Source organism: Meleagris gallopavo, chromosome 5, assembly GCF_000146605.3.
Source record: "Meleagris gallopavo isolate NT-WF06-2002-E0010 breed Aviagen turkey brand Nicholas breeding stock chromosome 5, Turkey_5.1, whole genome shotgun sequence".
NCBI lineage: Eukaryota > Metazoa > Chordata > Aves > Galliformes > Phasianidae > Meleagris > Meleagris gallopavo.
In genome coordinates this window covers 47,545,155-47,559,971 of record NC_015015.2, presented here as the reverse complement: position 1 = coordinate 47,559,971, position 14,817 = coordinate 47,545,155, and the positions used below count along the sequence as shown (strand labels likewise).

The 14,817-nt window shown below is 35.0% G+C and overlaps 1 protein-coding gene across 2 annotated transcripts in view; it reads right to left on the bottom strand.

Annotated features, from left to right (window-relative positions):
* The window catches only part of EML1 (EMAP like 1), a 47,465-nt gene that overhangs the window by 10,558 nt on the left and 22,090 nt on the right, over positions 1-14,817 (bottom strand). For both annotated transcript variants that reach the window (XM_010711904.3, XM_010711905.3), the window contains 9 exons: positions 13,134-13,283; positions 11,550-11,619; positions 9,641-9,751; positions 7,317-7,412; positions 6,625-6,759; positions 5,020-5,119; positions 2,756-2,910; positions 1,986-2,111; positions 1,591-1,722 (listed from right to left, as the gene is read on the bottom strand). In XM_010711904.3, coding sequence (XP_010710206.1) covers positions 1,591-1,722; positions 1,986-2,111; positions 2,756-2,910; positions 5,020-5,119; positions 6,625-6,759; positions 7,317-7,412; positions 9,641-9,751; positions 11,550-11,619; positions 13,134-13,283 — 1,075 coding nt within the window. The remainder of the gene's footprint in view (positions 1-1,590; positions 1,723-1,985; positions 2,112-2,755; positions 2,911-5,019; positions 5,120-6,624; positions 6,760-7,316; positions 7,413-9,640; positions 9,752-11,549; positions 11,620-13,133; positions 13,284-14,817) is intronic.

The following is a 14,817-nucleotide window of genomic DNA, read 5'->3' as shown; positions in this document are numbered from 1 at the left end:
CTATGGACTAAAGGGAGGTAACTTATTTTTAAATCTAAATCACATTATCACATCTTAAATCCTAAAGTGATCAGGAGGTAAGAAAATGTAATTACTTGTCTGCCACTCAACCCTAACTCTTAGTATTTCTAATTCCCATTTTTATAAGATAAATGGGAACTACTATTATTTCTTTAATTTCTTGTACTATGCATCAAACTGTCTTTATAACCTAGGCACTGACCTATGAAAATGCTGCTTAATTCCTAGAGCAGCAGAACTTTTGATTTGGACTCTTCAATCAATTTAATTCAGAAGCTTTTCACGTCAACAAAAATACAGATCCCAGAACATATGACTGGTTTGGACAGAACAAACACCTTTATCTGCATTCCCAAGAGGGATTTAACAAATGCACACAACTGGTGCAGGGTACTACAAAAGACAGTATAGCAAATACCATTCTGTTAAGACTTTTGATCATCTTGCATTTATAACACACACATTGTATTCACTATTATCAATACTAGCTTCAACTTTAAATGTTACGGGGGCCTGAATAACGAGCAAATTTTTCATGAAAAAAGTTGCATGGTTAAGAGTTTTGAAACTTCATGTGAACTAATAATTATTTATTGCATTGCACAGAAAGCAATATGAGGTTTATCTGTAAGTTACTGGCTACAATTTTATTTGTAGACCTGAGTATTTGATATATCTATCTATCTATATATATCTATGCCATTTTCTGGCATTTTTTTTTCCTGAAGCAATTTTTTGAATGTTTCCACTATACGGAAGGCAGATAAGAAACACAAAGAAAAAAGCTTGGATGATACTGTTCAGTATACTCATCTCCAAAGAATACACCTATAACAAGATGCGAATAGAAGACTGATTAGAGGGAAAGAAAAAAAGCAACGGTGGCATCTCAAAACAGAAACAAAAGCATCACTTCAGTCTCTGGGAGAAAATAAGGTCGTCTTTTGGATAAACATTTAGAGATAGAATTGGTGTCAAAAAATTTGTTCAAAAAAATCTGTTCCTGGAGATTTATGTATAAATTAAGATCAGGTTATCACATAGCCAGTAGGAGTTTGCATATGAGCAGATGAGTGCCTAAGTACCATATAAAACCAAGTTTATACTCTGTATTCTGTACCTAGACATGAAACTGATATCAGAGACATGACAGTACATTCCAAAAAATGTGTTTTCTTTTGTGGCTACAATGTACTAAAAATCCCAATAAAATATAGAACACAGATAAAAACTAAAAAAGACACCAAAGAATTCTTTTCCTCTTTAATTTTTACTATTACCAGGACAGCAAGTGTAAACCAGATCAGAAATACTTTTAAATTATAAATACTTCCTTACATTTCCTAGTTAAAAAAAAAAGTTTTGAAAGTCAGTAACACACCTCAACGACACGCAGCACAAACATCCATACAACCCGGGGTATAAAAGCTTTGGTTTTAATAGTCTTCCATTTTCAGAAAAAATTTTAGATCCATTTTTGATTCTTAGAGCTAACACTAAGATACTTTACATCAATAATTGTATTAAAAACTCAAACTGAGAAACACTGTCAAAGGAGTCAACTTTTACCTCTATAATCTTGTTCCAGATAGGACGATGAGTCGTAGCATCCCAGAGGGTAATGTGTTTGTCGTGTCCGCAAGTGAAGAACTGAGGTTTAGAGGAATGGACTGCAAGTCCCCACAGCTCATCAGTGTGACCCTATACAAACAAAAACATTTTTTTAACGAGGACAATAACAACAAAGCTAAGCATGTTTAAACAAGTTTAAGGTGAGTAAGTTACATGTTAACACATTAGAAAACTATGTTGCTTTGGATAGATGCTAATAACCTATTAAGTTACATTTCTTGCCAAAAGTACTATAATCATAAATGAAATAGATTCATATTTAGGGAGTTTATGTCTGACTCCATACTTTTGTAGCTATTACATACCTAAAGACTTGAAAGGCAACAGCTTACCTGGGTTATAGGGAAAAAATCTCCTGACAGTGTCCCCTGTAGGACAAAATTTCTGGTTGTTCCTATTAGCACAACATCACCTTTTCCTTCAGCCACTGTTCTTATTGGACCAAATTGCTCTGGAATCTGTGTTCAGAACAGACAACATACGCAAGTCAGACTACAAGATGATTTGTCAAGTGTGACTTTTTTTTTCTTAAAGGCATATGGCCTAGCAAATGCACTTTAAAGTGCTGCACAGAGAAGAAACAAAAAGGATGGAATATACGTTCTTGATTTCCAGAAGTTTATAACAGCTTGCATCGAACAATCCTTATCTATAGAACATTATATTTGTAAAGATAAGCCAATAATTTCAGCAAAGAGAAAAGGTTCTTTCATGCAGCGTTAACTCGATCATGTTTTAACTGCAACTATGATATCAGATTAAGCATTTTCATTCAGAGGTATTATCAGGCTTCATATCACTGGTATACAATACACCTGCAAGGTATGTGCCTTTAATTACAGCATAGGTTCTGAAAGAATCACTGCCGGTCTCCAATATAAAATGCAAGAGAAAATGTAAAATTTAAAATATCAAGGAATACCAAAATGTGAATTAGGCTACCACAGGCTTATTGTCACAGGGTATCACATTTTACTGTTGATTTGTTTTTTCACAGAATGCATATCCGTAAGGAAAGAAAATGATTTCAAAAGCAGTCTTCAAAAGGCAGCTTGAATTTCAGTTTGAGCAACAGAGTAAATTTAAAGATAGCTGATTTCACCTCAGTTTTGTGAAGTTTTTGGTAATTTCCATTCCAAGATATTAACTTTCGGTCTTTTCCTCCTCCTGACACCAGCGTGCCATCTCGCAGCATGCAGAGTGCAAATATTCCACCCTCATGTGCCCCTTGAACCGCATGGCTTATTCTGTTGGTGCCTGGATATAAGAGAAGAGACACTGCTAGTGAAACCACTCAGCTTAATAGCTCTTTTTTCCCCGGGCTTTATTTCTTTCTCCATTTCTCTACCTGCCAAGGATTACATCCAAAGAATGCTAATGTTGGGAATGGAGCATTGCGCCAAAACACTCATATCCACAAAAGAGACTACATTAGTCCATCCTAAGAACATATTCTCCTGCATGGCAAAAATGAGAAGTATTCATACTCCTAGTCAAATACAAACAAAGCTGAACAGGTTCCCTTAAGCTTTTCTTGGGAAGTTGACCTCATGTTTGATCTGAAGTAGCACTATGCACATTATTAACAATGAAACAATAACCCAACCTCTTTTTATCCTCCAAGGACATTCCACAGCCATCAGAAACCTTGCTTGTACTGAAGACAAGTCTTTTCTGGTCTAGCATAAGGTGTTGAATCACATCCCAAGAGAGCAGGTACCTCTTTATTGATGAACGTAGTATTTTCAAGTACCTATTTAGCCTCAATACACCTCCACAACAATTACAGTAAACATCTCTAACTTGAGAATTGTTACAATTATGAAATATAAATAAATTATTTGTGGTTCTGTTACTTAAAAATGCACTGTAGCCCAAGTGAGGGATGGGTGCAAGTTAGGAAAAAACAATTGTTTTGTCAGCCACAGAATCACATTTCCTTCTAGCCACACCTATGGACCAAAGTGTCAGCTACAAATGTTTTCAAATAAGGGAACTTCTCCCTAGGGCTACTCTGTACTGGTGGGATCAGTCCAGCCTCGAACACAAAGCTCTGAGTAAAAATCAGCAAAAACATAGAAAATTAGTTGCACTAAGTTGTACTAAGAAACAAGAACAAAGGTGGTGGTGTTTGTTTGCTTGTTTTCCAACCCCAAAAAACAACAGAGGTGAGGAGATACGAAGTAATTCCCTTTTGTGTCTGGGATGGGGTCAGGACAGACCACTTGCAGCCAAAGTAGAAGAGTACTGGCACGAAGCAAACTGGCACCTGAGCACTGCACTGACCCTGCCATGCCAGCAGCTGCCACTATCTCCCTTGTTCACTGTCAGTCCAAAATAACCAAGAGCAGGAAGGGGAGGGACTACACAATTTCTGAACTTCGTTTCATTGCAGTGTTCAAATGTCTTGGTTTAAAGGAGAAAGACAAGGAGAATTAGAAAGAAACTGAGGTTCAAAAACAATACTCAGCTCCATCCACAACAGTGTCATAATACACCAACTGCCCAAAAGCACAAACAGAAAACTAATAGCTTCTTAGCTAATAGTCCTCAGAAGGCAAAAGTCTACAAAAACAAATGAGTAAGGTCCAACTGTGTAACTGATTCACCATATTGCTTCCAGGTCATCTGTTCCTCACTTTATGTATTTTGGGAAAAGGCACAAAGTAAATAAGGAGCAGCTGTCATCCATATTCCTTATTATTTTTCTAATAAGCTTCCTTTAGAGGATTCTCCTTATTTCTAAGCACAGCACCTCACATACTAAGTGAATGTTTAGGATATTGCTACTGTTTGTCTTCCAGTAGAAATTGCTTTCTGCTGCTTAAAATAGTCTTTTCTTAATAGAAAATGTATTTTAAGAAGTTTGTCTTATTCATCTGTTCTTTTGAAATAAAGCTGAAGAATTCAATTTGACATGCATATATTTTAGTCTGGCATCCTAAGGAAACAAACCTATTTGTTCTCTTTTAAAGGATACGTCAACAGGCATAACTTTTGCAAACACAATACAGAGTGGTGATATAAGTAAGAGTCTGAGATCATCGATTATATTTAACAGTGTTTCTTGTTACCACCTTGATTAAGGAAATTAATTTTTCCTGCCATTTCTTATTGTCAGTAAAATTCTTATTTAACAGGATAGCTTTGTGATTCATCTTTTGATCACAAGGAACATTTCTACACAACTTTGTGCTGCAGCAGTCATCTATAAGTTATTTAAGAGCTGGAGAGTTCATACTGGAATGGCTTTTACAAAGAACAAGATAAACAGGATTTATTCTTCTTAAAATGAGAATACACTTTAGTAAAAATTCCGAGTTTTTTTATAATAAATTTTCACTATTAACTTCAATCTTTTCTTACCTTTCCCCCAAACCAAAATGTTTCCACTCGAGTCTCCTGTAATAGTATCACCATTTTCAGAAAAGGTCACACACAGGACAAACTTTGGCTTCTCTTGTTTCTGTATGGTTATGAAAAATATACACTCACAGCACCACACAACCCATTCATCTTAATTGTATGCATTTGAGTCATTTAGTTTAGTCTTATATAATTCTACTATGAATCAGATGGAGTTAAGAACATTCCTAAGTCTAAACAGTCAATATGTGCAAAGACATCACTTGAGGATGGAATCCTAAAATGACACCGTTCAGCTACAAGATATGGATGCATTCATTGAGGTGGCCTGAAACAAGACCTGGAATGTTCAGATATGAACAGAATTCCCCAATTATTTCCGCATCTCAAATTCTTAAAGTTTAGAAATGGCCAAAGATGAATGCAAGCTTTGTTATGAGTATTTTTAACACCAGGTATTATGAGAATGTTTGGCTGTAATATAAAGCTTAAGAAATCGTCTCTTGAAAGAATCCTAATGTTTGATAACAGAAATTTTGTTTTGAGACCCTATATTTAAGGTGCTGACAGCAACAAATAGCAAAATGTATAAGAGGACAAATTTTACAGGCTAGTAGTGTTTCAGGATATTATTTACAATGTTTATTGATTACTAGTTTGCATGGTCTCCTTTCTCCCTCAAACTATGAACTGTTACTGATCGAGATCACCAGTTTTACATTTGCAATAATGGAACCATGACAGAGGCCAAAATCTGTAAAAGTAGTTTTGAAGTTAAAAATAAAGACTAACCAAATTTAAGTATGTCATCTAGGTATCTCATCCCTTATTGATATAAACTACAAAAACTGACATAGCTAAACAGTTGTGATTTTGTTGTTTTTTTTTTCTTTTTTACTGTACTTGCAATTAATGACTCCACAGGCAGTTAACCTGGCCCTACTGTACTTATCTACAGTCACTGCAAACATTGCTCCTTTGTGCATGCCACTGCTGTGAAGCTTAGTCTGTATTTAAGAACAAAGCCTTATCAACGCCTTGAAATGAAAATATTTACCAAATAGCATCCAGCTCAATCTGGATTTGTATTACGTATGCCTATGTATCTGAACAGAACAGAATTAAATTAGAAGATATTCACAAAATTTCTAACTGCAGTAGGGGGGAGATTGTCTTTCCTCCAACCAAATAATTAAAAAAAAAGACATCTTTTTTTCTCTTTTAACTTGAGGTAAGCATAAGGAGTTTTAAAGTAATCTTATTTTACAGGTACTATTTTATTTTTAGGTATATAAAGAATATATGAAAAGGAATGCAAGGAACAGAATGGTAACTGCATTTCTAAATCTCATTGTAGTGACAATCCATGCAAACATCCAGTGGGCAAAGAAATTATTTCAGCACTTACCAGCCCTGAAAAGAAGCTGAAGTTGCTTTTACATTGCACTCCAAAGACTTATTGCATCATAACTAATGATAACACAAGTGCAATCTAAAGTTCTATAAAGTTTCAAGTTTAATCATGACCATGCTGCTTTGATTTCCTCAAGCTCTTACCTCCATATGATTGTACCATTAATATAAACAAAATTAAATAAATTTTACCTCAAATAATCCTTGCTTTTTAATAAGGGAATTCCCTTCTAGTGTCCAAAAATAAAGATGTGATTTTCCACAAGTAACTATTATATTTGTATCAGTGGGGTGAAAATCTGCAGCAAATACAGCCTCATTAGAGCACTTGAAAGGAAAAAGAAAAACAGCGTATCAAAATTTAAAACTCAAAGAAAACAAAATAAGATGAAATTATTCTCTAGTTAGATAAGTTGATCAACTCCTCATATAAGAAACATTTTTAAGCCACTTATTTGTCAGAGTAGATTAAGATGTTTTAATAGAATATTCTGAAGAAACACAGCCAAATACTTTGTGTTTTTTAAGTTAGTATCTAAGGTTATTCTTTAAAACTACGTCTATCTAGTCTATCTAGTGCATAGCTCTTTATACTCTTTATGAGACTTAGTTTAAGATGCTTCTTTTTGGCACCTAGTTCTCCCGTTGAGGCATAGGCCTTTCTACTAAATTCAAGACTGAACACAGCATTTTTTTCTTTTTTTTAAATAAAAAAGCTATTAGGGAAATCAATAGCAAAAAGAAACATTCCCTTTCCTCATGTTCTTTGATTTTATAAAATGGAAAGTGCCTAAAAAGGCACATGTCTTCTTTATAAGAGACATTTTATGACAAAAAAATTGTAAGATTGTAAGAAAATAGTACAAAATATCTTATAGCAACACCTTCACATCTGCCAGCTTTTCTTCCTTCTGCCAGTCCCACACAGAAAGCACGTGGTCATTTGAGTCATCCACTGAGCAAAGGCTGCTTCCTCCATTCTGTTGCAAAACATAGAAAACATTAATGTAGCAACCAATAAACATTAGAAACATATAGGAAAACATTCCAAATAATTAAATACATATAGATGAAAGTGACTTATTTACCAGTTTGCTACCATTCTATTTATCCTAGAGAACTTCCTGACATGTAATTATTCACTGGATTTTTAAAAAATAAAGTTAAAAGGGATCTAGAAGAGGAACACTTGCAAACTGCAGAAAATCAGACTTTGTAAAGAATGAGGTAAGTGTCTCTTTTTAAAAATTCAGTGACAGATCTTCCCAAAGGCAAACTACACATCATCAGCTGCACCTTTCAAGTTTTTTCCTGATGATTATACTGAGTTTGTTTCTTGACCAATTACTTCTTGCCAGATCTGCTATGGACACAGGGAACGATTTTACTCATTATATAGCAATAATGGATCAAGATTAGGGAACAGACTAGAAAATAAATGGCTTATTTCTGACAGACATCTTTTTCATAGTTAGGTCTTCTGTCAGCCTTTCTAATCTTAACAACCCTAATCACTTTAGCCTTTCTTCATGTACCAGATTAGCTAGATCTTCTCCACACCCATTTTTCTTGATTACTTGATGAAGATCCAACTGATGCTCAACATGAGCTGAGGGGAGATGACGACATCACAGGTCTCAGTAACAATTGTATAACCACTGACATCTTTTTCCAAGTGGTAGCTATACAGAAAGGTAGCGTTCAGACCATTTTTTCCTCATTTTGAGGGGTTAATTCCTAGTTTTGTGTCTATGGTAGAATAAATAATCAAGTGATATTTGAATAGGTTGGAAAGCAGTAAGACATGAATATTTATCACATTGTTGCTGGTATTAAACACACTAGCTTTGACTGCACCTGAGCATGCTGGAACAGAACGAGCCTATGGTTACACAAGCATTCCTTTGGCAGCAATTCTGACAGTCTTGTATCTGCCATACATAGCACAGCCACTTGTTGCTGCCAGCAGAAAAGTTTGGGCTATCAACAGGGCTGTTTCCTGTTTAGGGAACAGATTGGTTTTGGAGGAAAAAGAATGAAAAAGGGGCCCAAACAAACTACTTCATTTTGTTATATAAAAGTTTGCTTGGTTGCTTTTGTGATGGATTAGCTCCCTAGTACATATCTCAGACACAGCTACAAAAATAATTGTGCCAACACAAACCAAAAGGAGACAGACAGGAATTAGCAGCCTGAAGACAGGGTTGTCTGAAATGAGAAAAGCAACACTGCTATAGAATGGGAAGTGATGCTTGAAACAATGCTATGACTGTGAAATCACAGCATAAACACATTAAACACTCACTTTCTTGTGACATCTGCCAATAGCAATACTCTACTATAAAGCAAACATTATCCTCCAAAGCTGATCTTGATCTGCATTCTTTCACTTTCATAGCTAATCAGCTCCCCCAATTTACTCCACACTTTAATTCCTATAAAATATTGTCACCAATAAGTTTCACATATTTATGGAAACTTTCACTGATGTACATTTTGCCTGTGAAATACATCTCTTTTTTTGAAATGTCAATGAGACAATTGGACAGCAATATACAAACTCTTTTCTAAACTTGTGCGACAGTTTACAAACTCTTGTTTTCATACAGGACTTAAATACCACGTCATCTTTTTTTTTTCTTTTTCCTCACCTTGGTGGACTAGAACTTAAAGCATGTTGCCATGAGGCTAACCACTTGATTCCAACTCTTTAATGCCCTTTACCATATGCCTTTGCTGCTTTCAAGTGAAAGATTTTGCCTCTCCCATGGTACTCCCACTTTCTAAGTCCAAAATCTGAGATACAGGTCATTATAAAGGCCTTTTATTAGTCTTTCTGGTAGAAAAAAAAAAAAAAGCACTAAGAAAGTAACTTAATTTTATTTAACAGAGGGAGAATCTCACTGAGATGATTAAAGAAAAAAACAGAAGTTCTTCTACAAATATCTGTCCCTGAAGAAATTAATTCCACGTTAGGGTATGCACAAGGTAGACCTCTGAGACTGCTGAAATACTGCTAACTTTAAGAATGGCAGAAATTGCTGGAAACAACTAGGCTGTAAGCTCTCTCCCTCTAAATAAGCAGCTTAAGAAAAGAGACTAAAAAAAAAGTTTGGACACTGGTTTTGTTAAGGAAGCTAAATTTGCAAGGCTTCATAGACCTGTTTAGCAAACATTCTCAATATGAATATTGTTTTACTCTACTTACAGATTTAGAAAAAGCAATGCAAGTGACAGCTCGGTCAAAAAAACCCATTCCAATGACATGCAGTGTGTTCAGAGTTACAGAATCCCAAACACGTACATGTGGTGGTAATTGCTGTAAAAATAGACACAGACATAACTGTTGAAACAATTTTGGACAAAAACATCGGGATTAAAAATAAAATTGTGACTGCGTCCAAAAAACATTCTAATACAAGTTAAGTTACGAAAGCTACTGGAACTTCTCTAGAGCTGACCACATACACTATAAATCATTTGCTCATTACTATGCCTAGAGCCAATATCTAGGATTGACCATCCAGAGTGTACAGCATGTCAAACCTCACCCATCTTTCTTTCTAGACCACAGAAGTTAATGAAGCATATACAGTGTCTATAAAGGGAAAACTTTTGTTGATAGCGTTGCAACACAGGACCTACTGCAGGCCCAGGATCATCAAACATAATTTTGGCTCATATCATAGAATGGCTTAGGCTGGAAAGGACCTTAAAGATCATCAAGCTCCAACCCCTGTGACATGAGCAGGGTTTTGTCAACCACTAAATCAATCTATATCAAACAGCAAGTGCAAAAAGATTAAGAAATTCCGAACTAATTAATGCCAATATCATAAAAATAGGCATAGGAGAAATTATATATTCCTGATTGTTCTTTACAACTATAATAAGAACTACGTTTTTGTTTTTTCTTCCTGCTAACCAAATTCATGGTACTTATTAATGGCCTAAGAACACCTGCTCATCTATGAAAATTATGTGCCTCCCTCCCCCCAGTTGGTGACATCCGTAACACAAAGGGAGCCCCAATGCATACACAAGGACTAGAAGAAAATGTACCTCAAAGCCACTAGAGGGCAACCCCTGGAAGCACATACTAAGTTTTATCTTCAAAATAACTAGCAATTTAACATAGAACCCTTTTTTTTTTCTCCTCTTACAGAAAAAAAAACCCTATATTTAATTCTGTGGATTTTTCTTATAGAAATGGCTTTTACATAGGATTACCCATATACATCAAAATTTTAGATTTTATTTCACAAATGCAGTCATAAACATTAGCATCTATGAAGCTTAAAAACAGAAATACCAGAGATTTCTCCAACACACAACAGAAATTAAGCCAGGTGAGTAACTCAACATTGTATTTAGATCATTTAGATAATATTATATTTAGATAACTATCATAGTGGGTGCTGTTTTTCTCAGTTACTTAAATCCCCAATATAAGCATGATTTTTAAAATCTCCCTTACAATTCTTCTTTGATGTCTGTCAAAAACTTTGCAGCACTATGAATCAGCTGCATATTACACAAAAACTTTTTATTCACCCTTTTCCTACCTCTGCTTGTATTCATTCATTCTCATTTTGTCTCAGGTCTTAAAAGCAAGGATAAGTAATGAATTGAATAATTTTCTAGCTTATAAGTGAGCTTCACAGCAGAGACAATAATAAGAAAATCATTTCTGTCTTGATAATGAAATTTTTTTTACCCAGGAAAAAGGTGTCCATTTTACTTATACTTTGTCTTGGTAGTTGTGGTCAGGAATGAAGTGCTATAATGTACAATGAAATCCCCTCTGCTTCCCTTCTTTTTCCCACTTCCATCTTCATTCTCAGGTTTCCCTTTCCTTTTCTATCTCTTTTGGAGCCCAGTTCCCAAATTTCCTTTCTCTGTATAAGTAATGGAACCAGAAACGACTGACCTTGATAATGGAACAGAATAAATTTGATATTGTGCAAGAGGCATTCTCAAATTAAATTTTAATTGTGTTCAACTCCATCATTTAAAACCAGTTTAAATGCAACATGAAAAGGATATAATGTGCATCTTCTCAATTATACATCCTCGTGAAATAAACACAGTGGTACGTCAACAAAGGGGTTACTCACTTTTCCATCCTTGGATGTACCTGCAACTTGACCTGTTGCAATAGTGATCCTGTCAGGATGGACAGCCAGGCTGAAAAGGAAAGAGAAACAGAAAAGAAACTTAAAGCCATTTATTATACATTAAATCAAATTTTTACCAGACACTGCAGCAAATAGCCTTATTTTAGTTAGACAAACATACATATCAACATTTTAAAAGCATGAAACCAGAACTGACTAAATTATTTTTATGCTTTTTATTAAAAAAATATCTTATAATGGTCTGGTCAGTAAGGTAAGCACATTCTAAAGACAGTCCTTCAGAACACTTGTTAACTCAAACATATGACAAATTGCTTAACAGAATGTGTTGACCAGATATTCAGCAGGTTTTATGGGGTGACACCAAATTCTTCATCAAAAGGTGAGGAAAAAAGAAAAAAAGTCCTGTAGTTACTGAGAAATAGTAACGCTGAAATTAAGAATCAAACTGTTTTCTAAAATTAAAATTGTTAACACTGTACTCAGTGTTAAAGTCTAAGAAAAAGCAGTCCAAATTCTGTACTAAAGCACAGCCTAGAGGGGAGAGCAGAGTCCACTCTCATCTAAATTTTTATCTTAATTCTTTTTTCACTTCAGCTGCTCTGTATACTGTTCTACACGTGAAATACCCCGAGAAATGAATGGTGACAATAATTCACCCAGCTTTTTAACAGAGAACTGTATCCCACTTGCTCATAAAGAAGACAGCTTTGAAATTTCTGAAGAGTTAGAAAAATTTAGAAAAAAAAATGGGATGGAACAAGTCCAAGTTAAAATCTCCTTGTAAAACTATTAGATTATACAAATAGTTCAGTTTTATGAAACACACAACACAGATTTGATTATCAGGTCTATTTTGGGGATTCATGGACAACAGGTGTTTCATAAAGCTAAATTTAAAGAAGGGATGTCAAGCTCAGTTCATATATTATGGCTCATCAGATAATCTGGCTGCTCTTTCTCAGCAAGTAGATGCATACAGTCAAGACAAACCATGTACTGATATGCCAATTCAATGATACTGGTATTTCCTGATATCTAGCACCCATAAGCTTGAAAACAGAAAAATCACTGAAGCCCAAGCTGGCATGCCTGCATGGCAGAAAGACCAGATAGCTCTGGAGCAGCATGTAGGATATCTGCCATGATACAGACATGCTCAAAAACTGCTGAGGAAAATAGGAAAGAACGCGTATGAAGATTAACCATTCTATCCTACTTGAAAAAGGAAGCAAGGGGAACCTAAATTAGTCAATAATTAGTCCAAAACCAGAGCAATTAAAATTAGTAGATTTATGATCAGATTTCTTCATGTTTGTATTTTTGATGTAAAAAGTGCAAGTTACGGAAAATAAGTTTTCTCGAGTAAATACACCTTTATCGTGGGTGCCAGACCTTTATGTTATTGTCCAAGTACACTGTTAGATATACAGAACCAACATATGCCTGACTTGAGAGGTTAGATCATTTGAATTTTCAAAACTACCTTAGCAGCAAATGAAGTATTACAAGATAAATATTGCTTTGAGAGAAAAGAAAACTGAAGTGTAACAGGTAACTCACCACTTCACGTCATCATTATGACCAGTGTAATGTCTCTGAAGTTGTTCTTCAACGTTGAATAACACAACTACAGATGCGATGAAATACACAGTTTCACCCGTCGGAAGAAGATACAGGTTACTGCGACAGTCCCGACCCCGATATCCATAGCTAGCATGTTTGTCAAGCTGCAATAACACTACTTATGAATTAAGAATGTTAAAAATAAGGAAAAATGAAACAAAATTCCTGATAGTTGGCATCTCCTCGCTTGAGCGCAGCTTTATCACTTAAAACCCTCCAGAACAGTAGAGAGAATCAAAGCATTTCATTGCTTGAATGCCTGCAAATCTACATATCGCACCAAAAAAATACACAGTAGAAGAGACAAAGACAGCATTTTGTAGCCATAGCACCCCTTCAATATCCTCCAAAATTTTCTAAATGCGAGACTAAGACAATACAGCAATTCTAATGCTGTCCCAAGTGTATTTACCATTTATACGGGTTGACAAAATAAAAACTTGGACTTGATGGAAACACTGGTAAGCCATTCAGTACATCTCCCTGCATTACATTAGGGGGGGACTGCATTATCCTTTGTTCAGGTTGATTGATTTCATTATTCTGGTCATTACCAACCAGATGGATAAAAAAACATAGAACAGTTACATCATACGTTCTGATTTATTTTTGTAGCATTTAAAAGGCAGCGGCCCCGATTCTGATGCTCATCATATCAACACTAATTTAAAATTAATTCAATAAACTAACTGGAATTAATCCAGAAATAATCTCATTTAGACTGAATGTGAATTCAGTCAAATTACGTAGTTTTATTTTTATGAAGAGTCATCAGGGACTACAACTATTTTGGCTTTCCCTTTTTATGGTAAAAGAGAGGAACAAGATTAGCAGAATTCTGGCAAAACAGAAGAGCACTGTAATTCAATCATTATGGAGAATCTGGCCACAATGGATATGCAGAAAGGTACTGCTGAAACCCTCCATTACCTGATACTATAAATATATTTGTGCACTACTCCCTCCATAATCAGTGATAACACAGCCAAACTAAAAGATCCATGGTAGCACAGGACTACAGGATTTTAGTAAGGACTACAGTTATTTTACTCCTAAAACAAAAATTTAAATAACAGCTGGCTGCTGGTTTTTTATGTTTGCTTTTAATATATGTAATGAACTGCATGCACAAACATTAAAAATACATTAAAAAACATTCAAAAATACGACTTTTAAATTCCCAAATTGGCATTTTTTAGGCAAAGTTCCTTTAAATTTGAGATACTTAAATCTGAAGAAATGAAAGCAACAAATATTTTTAAGTTATGAAGCATTATCAATTCCTAACATGTCTGTAAAGATAAGATACTTCTCTAGATCACAGACATTACTCAATTTGTTTAAACTTATTGTTCTCTGTAAAGCCACAACCAATTGAACTCAACAACATTCACCGAGTTCAGCAAAATATAATCAAGTTGATAACAAATTAGCAGCTTATGTTAGTGTAAGAAATAGAATTTTTTAAAAAGGTAAAAACATTATATAGACCTTCATGAGGAAGAAATCACGGTGCCTAGAAGTAGCTATTACATGGAAAAGATCGCATTCTTTAGGAAAAATCTCCTTTCTTTACCATTCTTCCTGTTGGGAACAATGCTGCATTCAACAGCATGACCGC